The sequence below is a fragment of the Phoca vitulina genome, unplaced genomic scaffold (assembly GCF_004348235.1).
Source record: "Phoca vitulina isolate PV1807 unplaced genomic scaffold, GSC_HSeal_1.0 scaffold40, whole genome shotgun sequence".
NCBI lineage: Eukaryota > Metazoa > Chordata > Mammalia > Carnivora > Phocidae > Phoca > Phoca vitulina.
The window spans coordinates 2,628,026-2,643,449 of NW_022589743.1; the positions used below are offsets into that span (position 1 = coordinate 2,628,026).

Genomic DNA, 15,424 nt, shown 5'->3' on the forward strand with positions numbered 1-15,424 from the left:
TCTGGGCGGGGGTTGGGAGGGTAGGAGACGGGGAAGGGTAGCTCTACGGGATGTTCCTATCACGAGAAAACTCGCCAATTATGCCACATCCCCCCACACCGCCAATGTCCCACCACTGTGGTGGCAACCCGACCGCTGGGCCATTCCCGCGACGTAACCGTCCCCGACTGGCGCGAGCCACGGCCTGTACAGAGCGGAAGCGGCGACAGCGGCTTCCGCTGCCAGCACCCAATATGGCGGCTCGAGCGTCGCCACCGCGGGAAATATTCTGGGTCCCGCCTCGGCCCCCTCAGGTCTTACTGGGCTTTTGCAAGTCACCGTGGGAACCTTCGGGGCGGGGGAGAACTCCGCGCTCCGGCAGCGATACCACCTCTCACCCCCGGCCCTAAGCCCTTATCCCCGAGCTGGAAAATGCACTGGTAGCGCTTAGCTTGCACACTTTACTCCGCGCCCCGCCTGAAATACCTTGGGCGGCCGACGCACCGCGGAGGGGCCAGAATGCCGGGCCGTAGGGCCTTCGCCCCACTTACTGGTGAGCCCACGCCGCGGGGCGGGTCTATGCGCCCACTGGGCTGTGGGCCATGTCAGTCTTGGGAAATCGGGAGAGGGAGGAGGAGGCACGCTCAGCCATTGGGCTCTTTCGGCTGTCAATCAAAATGACATCCGGCGACGGCCGCGGTTTCGACTCGTTGATTGGAGAAACGGTCCTAGGAAGGACGCGGAGGGCGGGCTTCCGAATGAGGTGGGAGGTGGAAGGAGGGGGCGGGGAGGGAAGCGGAGGCTGGGGAGCTCTAGGCCGGCCGGCGGTGGCGGCGGCAAGGCCGGGACTCGGGCTGAGGGCCTGCTGTGGCGGCAGCGGCGGACGCCGAGCTCTGCAGCGGGTATCCGGCATATTCCTTTCCCCGACGTGGGGGGGTGGCGGGCGCAGCGCCGCGGGAACGAGGCTTGTGGGGTGAAGGGCGGCGGGGTGGAGCCCAGGGGCAGGAGGCTGGAGGCGGGAACGGGCGGGCGAGCGGGGTTCGCGTCGGGCCCGAGCCCGGGCCTGGGCTTGGCAGGGAGGGGCCGCGAGGCCGTGGAGAAAGCTAGCTCCGGGGTGGGTTGGACTGGGGAGGGCTGAGGGCGCGAGAAGGCGTGGTGTGAGGCCCAGGCCTGGAGCGGGGTGGGGCCATCGGGACGGAGGGCGGGGTGGGGTTTGGCTGTGAGGGTGGGTCAAGGCCGCCGAGTCGCACTTGTTCGCTGTTGCCCCAGAAGGCTGGAAGCCGAGGCGCCGACAGCGGGCATGGCGACTTGGTCCCGGCCGGACTCGGGTATCCGGGGCGGGGTGGGACCGGGCTCAGACCAGAGGCCTCTGGCCTTACTCCGTCTTTAAGGGGCCTTGTCCGGTTTCTGGAACTTAATTGTCTCTTGGGAGGTTTTAGTAATAAATTGGCGTGAGAACGGGAGGGTAGTGTAAGCAGGAATTCTGAGTCGCAGTTGTGTTTACTTTAACCAAATAAGGAGTGTGTGTGTGTGTGTCCGTCCGTCCGTCCGTATGTCACTCTTCCCCTTTAGGACGAAGTTGGTAGGTGGGTCACAACAGTGAAGAGGAGAGTTATGTCTTGGTCTGTGAGGTTAATGGAAGCTCAAAAGTAGAGACCAGAAACTGAAAGGCAGGTTTACTCCCTCCCCAGTTGGCTATCTAGGTTGAGAACTTGGCCTTATGCTTCTGCTTAGGCTCAGAAGGTCATATGAATGAAAATAAAACCTGCCTATTGCAAATTCTGGGTCGAATAATCCTCCTGCTTCACTGCTCCCCGCCCCCCCCAAGCCCTCTGAGCCCCCCTTCCCCCTTTTAATGTGAGAGATAGGAAGGGGAAATCATATTTTAAAGTTGGGAAAACAAAAGGCATTATTGTTTCGTGAGGTGGTGTCCTGAACGTGTCCTCATGTCCTTTTACACTCTTCTCCCATTAATAGTTTCTCCCTTCCCTTTAAAACGGGAAAGGACAGGGATTGTAGGCAGTTTTCTCTTGAGAGATGGAGGATACAACTTTTCTTTAAGTTAGGAAATGGGCTTCTCATGCTAAAAATAGAAGCTGGGTAGTGTGTGGATGGGGTGGGGGAGGGTTGGTAAATCAGACAACATGTAAAATATTTTGGATGCCCCGGGCATTATCTGCTTATCCAAAACAAGCTACCTTTTAGGGTATTACAAATTTAGTATCCAGAAACAGGGATCCTTTGTGAGCAATATTTTCCTTTCGTAGTTGTTCTGCCTATAACAGATTTTTGGTTTTTATTTCTTTAGGAGTAAAATAATTGACTTATTTTTCAATAAAATATGAAAGTGGAATTTGAACGTCTTTCCTGCCTTCTGCCTTGATCATGGTGTGAAAATTCTGGAATCTTATCCTGTTGCTCTTGTGATTCCCATTTCAGGTTTCTCTGGAAACCCCCCTGGTAAGTGTGGAGGAGGCGGGACACTCTGACCCAAGACAAAAGGCTTGTAGCTCCAGCCAAAGAAAATAAACCTTAGGGAGAAGGAAAAAAAAAAAAAAAACAAAAAAACAAAACCAACCCATCAGCTGTTCCTGAGAACAGTCTGCAGTGGAAACTACAGAGAGGACAACTAATGTGAGTGAGGAAGTGACTGTATGTGGACTGTGGAGACAGTAAGTCACGTGGGCCCTGAGGGCCTGGATTGGGTTAGCAACAGTTGTACATGCTGAGGTGAGGTGCTGAGAAGGGAAAAGTGAATGTGGTCTGGAGAGTGGCCTTGGCTTCACAGGGTGTGCTTTCCTCTGAGGCCATCCGGGAGCTCAGCCCCTGTGTTCTGCCAGGGTGGGATACAGGGTTTGGCACTGAGGAGGGTAACTTGCTGGCTGGAGCAGCAGAGCAGTGGCCTTGATTTGTCTTTTGGAAGATTTAAAAACCAAAAAGCATAAACATTCTGGTCCTTCAGCAATGCTTTCTCTGAAGAAATACTTAACGGAAGGACTCCTCCAGTTCACCATTCTGCTGAGTTTGATTGGGGTGCGGGTGGACGTGGATACTTACCTGACCTCACAGCTTCCCCCGCTCCGGGAGATCATTCTGGGGCCCAGTTCTGCCTATACTCAGACCCAGTTCCACAACCTGAGGAATACCTTGGATGGCTATGGTATCCACCCCAAGAGCATAGACCTGGACAATTACTTCACTGCCCGGCGGCTCCTCAGTCAGGTGAGGGCCCTGGACAGGTTCCAGGTGCCGACCACTGAGGTAAACGCCTGGCTGGTCCACCGGGATCCAGAGGGGTCTGTCTCTGGCAGCCAGCCCAGCTCAGGCCTCACCCTCGAGAGTTCCAGTGGCCTCCAGGATGTGACAGGCCCAGACAACGGGGTGCGAGAAAGCGAAACGGAGCAGGGATTCAGTGAAGATTTGGAGGATTTGGGAGCTGTAGCCCCTCCAGTCAGTGGAGACCTAACCAAAGAGGTTAGTGACCACACGTCGGGGTGGGTGAGAAGGGCTTGGGGTTTCGGGGGGGGCGGGGGCTGGTTCTGGTCCTGGTCCTGGTCCTGAAGGGGCGAGGTCATAGTACTAACCCCTGTAAAGAACTAGAGTGGTTTGGAGGGGGGGGGGTCTTAGGCATTGTTCTTTGACAGGAATGAGCTGAATTGTCTGACCAGGATTGGGGGCTGGGAGCATTTCCTTGTGTTGAACCATTGACCCACCTCTAAATGTACCGTCAGGGCAGTGGGAGGTTCCTAGAACATGCCAGCATGTTTACTGCTTGGATTTCAACATGACTGCTGGAGGCCCCAGAGTGGGGGAGGGAGTGGTGTTGTGATGGGCTTTGGTGCGGTGTGTATCTGTTGCTAAGACACAAATACTTTGTGGACTCTTGCCTTGTACCTCCCCCCACGTCAAAACACACATGCATATCCTGAAGTTCTTCTCCTTTGTGGTTGGGCCTGTTGTTGTAAGGTCCTCGATAAGTCGGCTCTTCTGGGCCTGAGCCAAGGGGTAGATTTAGATAGTTATTCTTGGCCAGAAGAGGGCCAAGGCTCCCATTCCTTGCTAAAGGCCTGCTGCAGGGAGTAGGGAGAAGAGGGCTAGGAGCTAGAAGAGAAGCTGCATTCTGCTGCTTAAGTCAGCTTGCTCTGAGCTGTCCGAGATCTGTAGCTCCTGACACGTGGCTGACACACTGTTCTGGGCAGAACAGAAAGCCTTTAACGATGTGAATGGTTCCTGCTGCTCCCACCTCACCAGCATGATGATAAAACCACTTTGAGCTCTGTGTTTGGCCTGGGCTTGCCACTCAGCCTTAAGGAGCTTGAGAAGAGGCCTGCTGCACTCTCCTGGCCATTAGGAAAGGGAAGGCTAAGGCTGGATTGCACTGGGCTGGGTTTCCCAGAGCTGAGTCCTGGGGTGGGGGGCTAGGTATGTAAAAAGTTTTACAGGGGCTGCAGATCTTAGCTCTTTTTCTGCCCACCAGTCAGACCAGGTTTTGCCTCCTGTCCTGCATTTGAGCCTGTTCCTGAGCTCATTTCTTTGAATGTTAGTGGCTGTCAGAGCTTGTGGCTTTCTCTGGCCAGTGGTGTTCAACTGGGGACGATTTGGCCCGTCCAGGGGATAGATGGCCATGTCTAGAGACAGTTTTGGTTGTCACAACTGGAAGAGGTGCCACTGGTGGGGAGAAGCCAGGGATGCTGCAAAACTTACTAAAAAGCACAGGACGGCCCCCGGAGGTCAGATGGATCTGGCCGCACACGTCTGTAGTGCCAGGGCTGCTCTCTGCTCAGCTGCCTCGCTGGGTCTGCTTTGAGAGAGACTAGAATTATCTGAGCACGGGAGCTGTGAGCATTCCTTACCTTACAGTGCCTCAGTTCTTAGATTCTTCCAGTGCCACTGGGAACTTTGCCTTTTTTCTGCTTCCTCTGTCCTTTTCCTTCAAATGGGCTTCAGTCTTGGCATGGTGGTCTGAAGAAGTATGTCTCCCAGCTTCCTCTTCCGTCCTTCTGCTCTGATGCAGCTCCCCAGGGGGTGGGGTGTGTAACTGGGCTCGCTCCTGGGAACTCTGCAGGTGAAGCTCCATTCCTCTCCCTGTTGGGAGCTCTCCTGGGATGGGGTGGGAAGTTTGGATATGGTTGGATGGGTTGGGGCAGAATGGGATGAGACTTTGACCCAGCTTTCTTCCATTTCTTGGCCTTCATGAATGTTGTGCTGTCCCTGACCCCAGGCCTTCTTTGCTCTCTTTGGGGGTTGGGGTGGGTCAGCATTAGGGCTCTAGGCTGGGTGTGGGGGAAGGGAGGATTATTACGTGTCTAGAACAACATTTCCTCAGCAACTCAGGGATAAAAATACCCAGGTCCAGAGCATGTGACAGGCACTGCTGGAGCTGGTATTCTCCCCCCGGGTGGCAGCACGCCCCCGCTGCCAGGCCGGTTCGATGGGCAGCCCTAGCCCAGGCCCTTGTCGGGGATAGGATTCCCCTGGAGGCTGGCACTCTGCCCAGAGCAGGGGGTGGCTTGTGTACAACTCTCTCCTGGCGAGGAGCATTCTGTGACCAAGGGGAACATACTGTCCCTCACCTGACCTTAGGCTCGAGGGGCGCAGCAGTGAGGTTGGACGTTGGAACTGTGCTCCCGATTCTGTGGGTGGCGTTTTCCTGGTGTTAGACATGTGGACCAGGGGTCTGGGGGGAGAAGCTCTTGAACGAAGCTGGAGTGAAGGGGGAGCGTGGCGCACGTGTGCGGCTCCTTCAGGGTTGGCCTTCAGGCCCGAGGCTCCCTTCTGCCTGGGACGAGGCCTGGCCGGCACTCCTTCCTCTCTTCTGGCCTGGGGTCGGGGGACAGAGCCCCTGGCTCACAGCAGGCCCGGCCTCAGCTTGCGATCCTTGGGCTTCAGGATGAGCGGCCGCAGCCCTGCTGAGGAACAGGAAAACTCCTTCCACTTCCAGGGAAGAACTAGATTCCCTGAGAAGCTGCGGGAGTGGTTTCTGCCCAGTCCTGAGTGGGCTGGGGAAGCAGGATGCGACAGGAGGGAGAGTGGCACCCCTTCCCCCCCCGCCAGGGCTCTCTCACTGCGCCACCCCGGCTGGCTGACTGGGCTGGGTGGGGCTGCCCGCCCCTGGGTGCGTCTCCTTGAGGAGACGGAGGCGGCCCAGGGATGGGCTGGTTCCTTGCGGCAGCTTCTCCAGCTGCCCTGGTGCAGAGATTGGCTCCCGGCTGCAGCTAGGTAACAGGCGGTGGGAGGGGATTGGCTCCTTCCGCATCTCCAGCGGAGACTTGGGGGAGGAGATTGGCTCTCGTCGCAGCCTAGGTAACGACAGTGGGAGGGGATTGGCTCTTTCCGCAGCCCAGCTGCTGACCTGGGGGAGGGGATTGGCTCTCCGCAGCCTCAGCAGTGACCTGCGGGGTGGGAGGGGGAGGGGATTGGCTCCTTGCTGCAGCCTAGGTAACAAGTTTGGGGGGCGTGGGGAGGGGGAGAGAGGGAGGAGCGGGAGGCTAGGCCCTGGAGGGAGCTGGCTCTCCTCTGCAGCTTGAGCACGGAGCATGGGGTGGGAGTCCCATCTCACTGCAGCCTCTGCGGTGAGCTCAGGGTGGGGGCTGCCGGGTGCCTGAGTGGAACTGGGGTTGTGAGGTGGGAGGGGGCTGCTCGAGGATGGAGGAAGGGGGCTGGGCTGGGCCGCCCAGGCAGCAGCACGGGCGGGGCACCCTCCTCGGGCCCCTCGGAGCTATCAAGGGGCCACCCTTCCAGCCTGGTGTGCTCCCTGCAAGCCAAGAGCTCCTTGCAGCCCCCTGTCCGGCTTCCCGGCACCAGCTGCCCTGGGGCTCTTCTCGCAGACCATGACCCGCCTGGACCGCAGCTCTCACAGTGGTGGGGGCCATGCCAAAGGGAGCCGGCCCCTTAACTCTTTGCTGGCTGGGCACCGGGTGGCCCAGCCCCCCTCTGCTCCTGGGTCCAGGGCTTCTGTTCAGGTTGGTGTATGTGGGGAGACTGAAGGGAGAGGTACACCTGGGAGGTCTTGGGATCTGGGAGGGTTACGGTGGGAAAGGGGTACCTGGTCAGGGCTGGGGAGGTGGGTCTCATGTAAGGATATTGCTTTCTGGAAAGTGCTTTTTTAACCTCTGAATGGAAGGCAAGAGTTCAGGGTTTCTTCAGCCACAGGGGGATGGCATGTGTAGGAAGCCCAAATGGCTCTTATTTATTGGGGTTCTATGCTGGTGGCTCTGGGGGTGGCAGTTGGTGCAGGACTGACCAGGAGCCACCAGGGTAGAGTGGGCAGGGGGAATTCTGGTCCCTGAGGTGGCAGTTGTGGCTGAGCGGTGACAGGGCCCATGTCCTTGAGTGGGTTGACTGACGGAGCGCCAGTGAGTCCTGGGGTGTGGTGAGGAAGGGAGTGAGAGTGCTGGTGTGAGGGGACACCGGGGCCGGCCTTGGCAGGGGTGGGGTGCCCAGTGAGGATCAGCTGACTGCCTGAGGCTCTCCTGGGACAGAGGCAGCCTGCTAGGATCAGCTGAGAGTGGGAATTCTGGCAGGGATGGACCTTGAGGTGAGCCTGGGCTTTGGGTGTCCGGCCTTACTCTTGGCCTCAGCCAGGGAGGGGGACCGGCTCTGGGCAGGGCTGGAGGCAGCCCGTCAGTTGCCATTGGGTGCAGCAGGTGGTTGCAAATGCAGGGATTTTCCTCTCTGGCCCACCCCACCCCTTTATGCAAATGAAATGGCACCATAGGCTGATGCAAGCCTGGCCACCACGAAGCAATTCTGCATGACAGTTCGCCCTTGCCTGGCCAGCATCCTACAAACCCAAGTTTGAAGGGATTCTCATTCCCAGAATGAGAAGTGTCTCCTGCTTCCCCCTTCTTTCTTGTGTAGCGGTGAGGTGGCCCTGCCTTTTGGCCTGGCTGTGTCTCTGGTCCTAAGCCCACAGGCTTGTATGGGGTTGATTATGCTGGTAATTTTTGCTAGCTCTTGTTTTTTTTTGTTTTTTTGTTTTTATTTTTTGGAGGCTGGTATCTGGAAATGGATGAATGAAGCCTTGTTGGTATGGAGGAGACAGAGGCTGGGAGAGCTGCCTCCCACTCCCAGGACTAATTGGAGTGATGCTAGGAAAGGCCCCTGGACCTGAGAGCTAAAGTCACGGTGATCTGTCTTTCAGGACATAGATCTGATTGACATCCTTTGGCGACAGGATATTGACCTGGGGGCTGGGCGTGAGATTTTTGACTATAGTCATCGCCAGAAGGAGCAGGATGTGGATAAGGACCTGCGAGATGGAGCGGAGCAGGACGACACCTGGTCAGGCGAGGGTGCAGAAGCTCTGGCGCGAAACCTGCTAGTGGATGGAGAAACTGGGGAGAGCTTCCCTGCACAGGTACCCCCACCTCTGCCCACTTCTAGAAACTTCTCCTTAGAGAAGGCCGCTTCTGTCTGTGGGATGAACCCGAATGTATCTTTTGGGTTGGGGTCTCTTAAGTCACTTGGGCTGAGGAACGGGGAGTGGATGAGCAACAGAAGCAGAGGGGCCAGGCCTTGGTAAGGAACAGCACGGAGGAGGCAAAGCACCTAGCAGCTTCCTGTTTGCGTCAGGACTCTTCCACTTTCCCTCTGTTCTTTCCTGGAGGTTGGGACACAGGGCCAGCCATCAGCCCGGGCACAGAGGGAGAGTGTGGGCCTGTAGCCCTTGCGGCCCTCCTTCAGCTTCCCCCTTGGAAAGGCTGGGGAAGAGGCTTTGGCCCGCAGGCAGCCAAGGCCCAGGTCAGTCAGACTTACGGTTGCTGTTGCCACAGGTGCCTGGTGGGGAGGACCAGACGGCCCTGTCCCTGGAAGAGTGCCTTAGGCTGCTGGAGGCCACCTGCCCCTTTGGGGAGAATGCTGAGGTGAGCAGGACTCCAGGGAGAGCCCACCGAGCCAGCAGGGCAGCCTGCACGCCGTGGGTCCCTGTGCGGCTGCCCGAGGGGCCAGCGCCTGGTGTGGCCTGCTCCTGGCTGCGGGGCTGAATTCAGAGGAAGGAAGAGACAGAACCTCAGCTGGTAGTCTCTGGGAGGAATGCGACGGTGGTCTTGCCTTCCCCCTGTTAAAGCCTCTTGTGTTTTGCCCTAGTTTCCAGCAGACATTTCCAGCATAACAGAAGCAGTGCCTAGTGAGAGTGAGCCCCCAGGTCTTCAAAACCACCTCTTATCTCCTCTCCTGACGGGGACGGAGTCGCCATTCGATTTGGAGCAGCAGTGGCAAGATCTCATGTCCATCATGGAAATGCAGGTAGGATTACCAGAGCAGGACACAGAGTTCTCGGACCGGGGGTGGGGGTGGCGGTGTTCGCATTCAGCTGCTTTGTCCCCGCTGGGAAGAGAACGGAGCAGTTCTCTGATCCATAGGAAAGTGGGGACACTGAGAGGTCATTGTCCGGGTGTCTCCTTGGGGTAGGGGGTACAGTCAGGAGTGGGGTTTGGGTTAGAAGCCCAGGGCTAAGCCTTCTAAAACAGGACTGTCCCCTAGGTATGCCTTCTTCCTTCCCTTTAGGTAGATAACCAGTTGACCAAACGCTCCAGCTTTAGCACCGGCCATTCGTGCGGGGCGTTAGCAGCCCCGGCGCCAGCCCCCCTGCTCCTTACAGTCACCTTAGTCCGCCCTTTGTTATTTTAAAGGTGAGGAAATTGAAGCTCAGAGAGGTTAAGTGATGTGCCCTTGGTCACACAGCGAAGTGGTACAGCTAGGTTTTCTCCCTGCAAGGCTGGGTGTTCCTTTCGCTGTGCGGATTTTACACTGAGGAGAGGTAGGCAGGGTTGGGTGTTTCCTTTCTTTCCTTTCCCTCCAAGGTGGGGGAGTCTGGCCAAACACAGCTGGAAGCTGGTCAGCCCTGCGTTGGGGTGGGGTCCGCAGGGAGGACCCATCTCTGCCAGGCCTGGTAGGTCTGGTGGATCGAGCAGGGCCAGGAGTGGACCCTGGGCTCTGGATTCCAGTCTCTTGCCTTTCCACGCACTCAGCTGTGCCTGTGTTGGGTGCCTGTTGGCGGGAGCCCCCCGCCAGCCCGGGGGAGGGAGTCTGCTCAGAGTGAACGGTGACGCTCTTCTCCTCTGCCAGGCCATGGAGGTGAACACTTCAACGAGTGAGATCCTGTACAGTGCCCCTCCTGGAGACCCCCTGAGCACCAACTACAGCCTTGCCCCCACCACTCCCATCAACCAGAACGTCAGCCTGCATCAGGCGTCCCTGGGGGGCTGCGGCCAGGACTTCTCACTCTTCAGTCCCGACGTGGAGAGCCTCCCTGTGGCCAGCAGCTCCACGCTGCTCCCGCTGGTCCCCAGCAATTCCACCAGCCTCAACTCCACCTTTGGCTCCACCAACCTGGCGGGCCTCTTCTTTCCACCCCAGCTCAACGGCTCGGCCAACGACACGGCAGGCCCTGAGCTGCCCGACCCACTGGGGGGCCTGTTAGATGAAGCCATGCTGGACGAGATCAGCCTGATGGACCTGGCCATCGAAGAGGGCTTCAACCCCGTGCAGGCCTCCCAGCTTGAAGAGGAGTTTGACTCTGACTCAGGCCTCTCCTTGGACTCCAGCCATAGCCCTTCCTCTCTGAGCAGCTCCGAAGGCAGCTCTTCTTCCTCCTCGTCCTCTTCCTCGTCCTCCTCCTCGTCGTCCTCTTCCTCTGCTTCCTCTTCAGCTTCTTCCTCCTTTTCTGAGGAAGGTGCTGTTGGCTACAGCTCTGACTCTGAGACCCTGGATCTGGAAGAGGCCGAGGGCGCTGTGGGTTACCAGCCTGAGTATTCCAAGTTCTGCCGCATGAGCTACCAGGATCCGTCCCAGCTCTCCTGCCTGCCCTACTTAGAGCACGTGGGCCACAACCATACATACAACATGGCGCCCAGTGCCCTCGACTCTACTGACCTGCCACCGCCCAGCGCCCTCAAGAAAGGCAGCAAGGAGAAGCAGGCCGACTTCCTAGACAAGCAGATGAGCCGGGATGAGCATCGAGCCCGAGCCATGAAGATCCCCTTCACCAATGACAAAATCATCAACCTGCCAGTGGAGGAGTTCAATGAGCTGCTGTCCAAATACCAGCTGAGCGAGGCCCAGCTGAGCCTCATCCGCGACATCCGGCGCCGGGGCAAGAACAAGATGGCGGCGCAGAACTGCCGCAAGCGCAAGCTGGACACCATCCTGAACCTGGAGCGGGACGTGGAGGACCTGCAGCGCGATAAAGCCCGGCTGCTGCGGGAGAAGGTGGAGTTCCTCCGGTCCCTGCGGCAGATGAAGCAGAAGGTCCAGAGCCTGTACCAGGAGGTGTTTGGGCGGCTGCGGGATGAGAATGGGCGACCCTACTCGCCCAGTCAGTACGCACTCCAGTACGCCGGGGATGGTAGTGTCCTCCTCATCCCCCGCACCCTGGCCGACCAGCAGGCCCGGCGACAGGAGAGGAAGCCAAAGGACCGAAGAAAGTGAGCCTGGGGAGGAAAGGGGGGTTGACGCTCACCGGGATGGAAACTGGAGAAGGGCTGGGCCTGGACCTGGACCTACAGTGGGGACTTGAATGCCTTCTTATCCAATAGATCTTCTCAGATGGGATGAACTGCGGGTCAGTGGACAGAAGAGGAGGGCGCAGGCGTTGTCTGGCTCAGCTTCCCCCCGTGGCGGGGGGGGGGGGGCGGAAGCAGCCAGAGCGTTTGGGTGGGCAGGGTCCTCACCCACACTGTTTCCTCGGAGAGAAGGGGTGGCGCTGGCATGGCTGGAGGCCGACCAAGGGTAAGGGGGGGGTCTGGTGAGAGGAAGGTCGTAGGAAGTCTCATTCCTGGAAGCAAGGAAGGAACGAAGGAAGGAAGGAAGGAAGAGGGATAAAAAAAACCCAAAAAAATCAAAGCGGGAAGAAAATCAAAGGGCAGGTTAAGGTTGGCTCTGGCCAGGATACCAGGCGGCAGGTTTTAGGTGGGTCTAGGCCCTAGGCACGAGTAAACCCCACTTCAGCCCAGGGGAGGGGGGAGCACAAGGTGGGATCTGGAAGGGGCTTTGTGGGTCTTTCAGCTCCTGCCCTGTGGCAGCCCTGAGAGGGGAGCTCTTGGATGTGTCCTGTGATGTTCTCGTTCGGACGGGAGCCACTGGGACCTGACACTGGCTTGGGGGGGTTAGGGTCAAAAAAGGAGAGGGGACAGGAAAGGGTCACGAGGCCCCCGTGCCGTGTTGCAGCAGCCCCAACACCAAGCATGTCCGTCACTGCCCGGCCACTCCATCTCTCTCTGTGCCCGGTCCCCCCCCCCCCCCCCCCGAGCTGAGGCCCCCACGTTTCCATCAGAGCCTGCATGCGAATGCTGTTCTCTTCCCGCCCGTGTGCCCCCGCCCCTCCCCTCCCTGCTGCCTGAGCTCTGCTGCAGCTGGGGTGCCGGCTGCGCCCCCAGTGCTGAGCCTGCGGCCTCGGGGGGCTGCTCTGAGGCAGGGCGTGTGGAGAAGCCAGGCAGTATTCAGCACAACACTGGGGAGTGACCCTTCCCTCAGGCCTCCCCTGCCAACCACTGGGCATGTCACTGGAGGACAAAACCACAAAACCCAGCAACAAAAACAAACTAGTCCTTTTAGAATTTCTTGCGCTTTGATTTTTTTAGGGCTTGAGCCCTGTTTCACTTATAGGGTCTAGAATGCTTGTGTTGAGTAAAAAGGAGATACCCCAATATTCAAAGCTGCTAAATGTTCTCTTTGCCATAAAGACTCCGTGTAACTGTGTGAACACTTGGGATTTTTCTCCTCTGTCCCGAGGTCTTTGTCTGCCTTTTTCTTTTTTCTTTTTTTTTTTGGGGGGGGGGTTTCTTTCTAGGAGAATGAGAAGTGCATGTAATGAGGGCTTGAGAGCACCTACCCCCCCAGGCTCTCGGCCACAGGCTGCTTCTCTACACCCCCACTTTAGCAAAGGCCCCAGGCAGGAGGACTGCCTGGGGGAGGCAGAGAGGGGAGCGCCAAGGTGGCCAGATGGTTCCAGGACCACAGTGTCTTTATTTTTAACTGTTTGCCACTGCTGCCCCCAGCCCTGCCTGGCTCCGGAGTACAGTCAGCCCAGACCAGCAGGGGTGAGTTGTGGGGAGAGAAGGCCCGATTCTCCTCCCCACTGGGGGGCGTTCTGACTGAGCAGTAGGGATAGAAGGCACGAGCCTGGGAAGTGCTTTTATAAATTATTTTCCTTGTAGATTTTATTTTTAATTTATCTCTGACCTGCCAGGGAGAGGAGAGAGAAAGAGATGCTGTGAGCACATGACAAAATAAAATAAAATAAAATGGATGATTCATTCTCAAGTGCAGTTTTTCCCTACTTTTAATTTAAATTGAGTAAAAGACCCCAGGAGGGGAGGACTGGCCATTGTGTGGCTAAGCCGGAGCTCACTTGGGAAGGTGGATGGAGAAAGGGGAGGTTGACAGGAATTTAGAAAGACAAAAGTCTTAAGTACCGTATTAAACCGTCCAAGCAGGTGTTGGTACCTCTTCACAGGGTTCGCTAGTTGAATCCTCAGAGGAAGGATTCAGAATCCTTTTTGGCCTTTCTCATAGGACTGGGCTAGGTGGGGGTGCTGTCCCTTGGCCCAGCTCCTTGTCTGTGCACCTCTGAGAGAGTGCATTTTTAATCTTGAGCATGCTGTCCTTTCTCCGGTGGCCCCACCTGCCAAAGGGCTGCAGAGCATCGGAGAGTAGCCACACCAGTGACCGGGACTAGAAACCCGAGAAATCCACGAGACTGACACATGCCCAGTACTTGAGTGTAAGAGCAGGGCCGCAGAACTAGAGAAGCAAGAAGCCAGACTCCGGGGCTTAAGGCCTCAGAAAGCCTCCCAGCTGAGGTGAACAGAATCCGTTCTCCCTCCAGAAACCTGCTTTAATATCAAGCCTACGAAGAGCTGGATGCTTCCAGGTGCTGGCTGCTTGCTGGCGCCGCCAACAGGCTGGGGTAGGGGTCTAGCAGATGCCAAGGAATGAATGCTCACCTGGCAGCCTGTGAAATTACTGGACGAGGTTTAGGACCAGAAGCAGTTGATCCCCACAATGGAACCTCCCGTATTACCACTGCGTGACCTGGCTTAGCCCCATAGTCCTTTAATGGTGCTACTGGAGTACCCCAAGGGATGGAACAGAATTCATAACATCAATTTATGTGTTTCAGTTTACACTGGCTTTTTTTTTTTTTTTAACCTCCATCTAGTTGGAAAGTGTCATCAGATGAGCTCTTTTCCTAATTAGGAATTAGCTATGTCCGTAAGCCACATAAAAGCAAGATTCTTGAAAAACGTGTAAGACTAAAAATTAAGTTTGAAAAACTTTAATTCATGCTGATAAAAAATACAAATCTATAGAAGAATAAATTGTGACAGGTAAAAGTCATGTTTTTGTATCCCTTCTAGAAATGTATGTATTTTTAAGTACACAATTAGGCTGGAACTTTAATCTTGCTTTGCAATTTTAACCTAACATATTTAAATGTTTTTTAAGAGTAAAACAAAAATCCTCCCTCACCCTGTTAGTGCTGCCCCTGCTCTGAGAAAGTACATTTTTGTCACCCCTCCCCCACGCCCCCTTAGGGAGAGACGTACAGTTGTGTCTAGGATCCCGCTGATTAGCTGCGGCTTTGGGCCAAGTTGGTCGGCGCTGGCTGGGGGGTTGACCTCTTTCTGCTGCTGGCAGGTGGAGTGAGCGCTCCAGCTTCAAGGCTTTTTCTGGCAGGAAGAAGATCCGAGGACTCGAGTAAAGCCCGTCAAAGAGCTGCTACACCTCAGACAAGTGAGAAGAGGTCCTAGACTCAGCAGGGAGATGAGCAGGCCTCAGGCTTAACTGAGCACCAGACTTCAAGGTGACTTGCTTGGGTGGGGGCGGAAGCCTGGCTTTGTCTTGACTTCAGCAGCACTGGGCTCCCTTCAAGCCGATTTCTCCCCACGTCCTAATTCACATTAGCATTTGGAAGTAGACCCCTTGTTTCAACCTCTGCCCTGCACAGATCTCACCAGTGAGGCTGGGCTTGTTATTTCAGTGTCAATAAAAATAGAAGAAATCCCGAACTAAGGGGAAATGTAGTGAGCTTGAGAATGCTCAGTGTCACCAAGACCTGGCCTCCAATGGCGGACTCCAGCCCCGACCAGGGAAAGCTGAACAGCAGCAGTCAGCCAGCGAATGGGGAGTACTTTCCATGGAGCCCTGCGTTCCTCAGGCAGCCCTCGGCCCTCTTACAACCCCCAGCTAGGCCAGACTTTGCTGCTTCTCAGGTTTGTTTGGCAAAAGCTGGAAAAACAAGTGCCTCGTAGAAAAAAAATAACATCCCCACCACCTTCACGTCTCCTGCCTCACCCAGGAGGCACTGACCTAGACCTACAGCTTCAGCTCCAACTAACTTGTTCTATGGCGCTCCCAGCAAGAAGTCCATTTCATTATTGACGCTATCCACGGACAAGCACAGGCACCACATTGGTGGCTGCCTCTCTGGAAGTCATTTTCC

General features: G+C 56.5%; 1 protein-coding gene across 7 annotated transcripts; it reads left to right on the forward strand.

Annotated features, from left to right (window-relative positions):
* Nucleotides 1-273: 273 nt before the first annotated feature.
* Nucleotides 274-13,228, forward strand: NFE2L1 (nuclear factor, erythroid 2 like 1). 7 transcript variants are annotated; one of them, XM_032428805.1, is made up of 6 exons: nt 274-532; nt 2,419-3,453; nt 8,123-8,338; nt 8,754-8,843; nt 9,067-9,225; nt 10,048-11,409. In XM_032428805.1, the coding sequence occupies exons 2-6, from the start codon at nt 2,944-2,946 to the stop codon at nt 11,407-11,409; spliced, it is 2,337 nt and encodes a 778-aa protein (XP_032284696.1). In that variant the 5' UTR covers nt 274-532; nt 2,419-2,943. The 7 variants fall into 7 exon arrangements, with proteins under 7 accessions (XP_032284696.1, XP_032284694.1, XP_032284697.1 ...); XM_032428803.1 differs by lacking the exon at nt 274-532 and adding an exon at nt 759-881 and having other exon boundaries at nt 10,048-13,228; XM_032428806.1 differs by lacking the exon at nt 274-532 and adding an exon at nt 759-881 and having other exon boundaries at nt 8,156-8,338.
* The last annotated feature ends 2,196 nt before the right edge of the window (nt 13,229-15,424 follow it).

Bases quoted from the DNA above. Each gene is read 5' to 3' on its own strand.
- NFE2L1 (XM_032428805.1), top strand. From the start codon at position 2,944: ATGCTTTCTCTGAAGAAATACTTAACGGAAGGACTCCTCCAGTTCACC. The intron at 8,844-9,066 runs GTGAGCAGGACT...GTTTTGCCCTAG, and splicing joins CCTTTGGGGAGAATGCTGAG to TTTCCAGCAGACATTTCCAG. The intron at 9,226-10,047 runs GTAGGATTACCA...CTCCTCTGCCAG, and splicing joins TGTCCATCATGGAAATGCAG to GCCATGGAGGTGAACACTTC.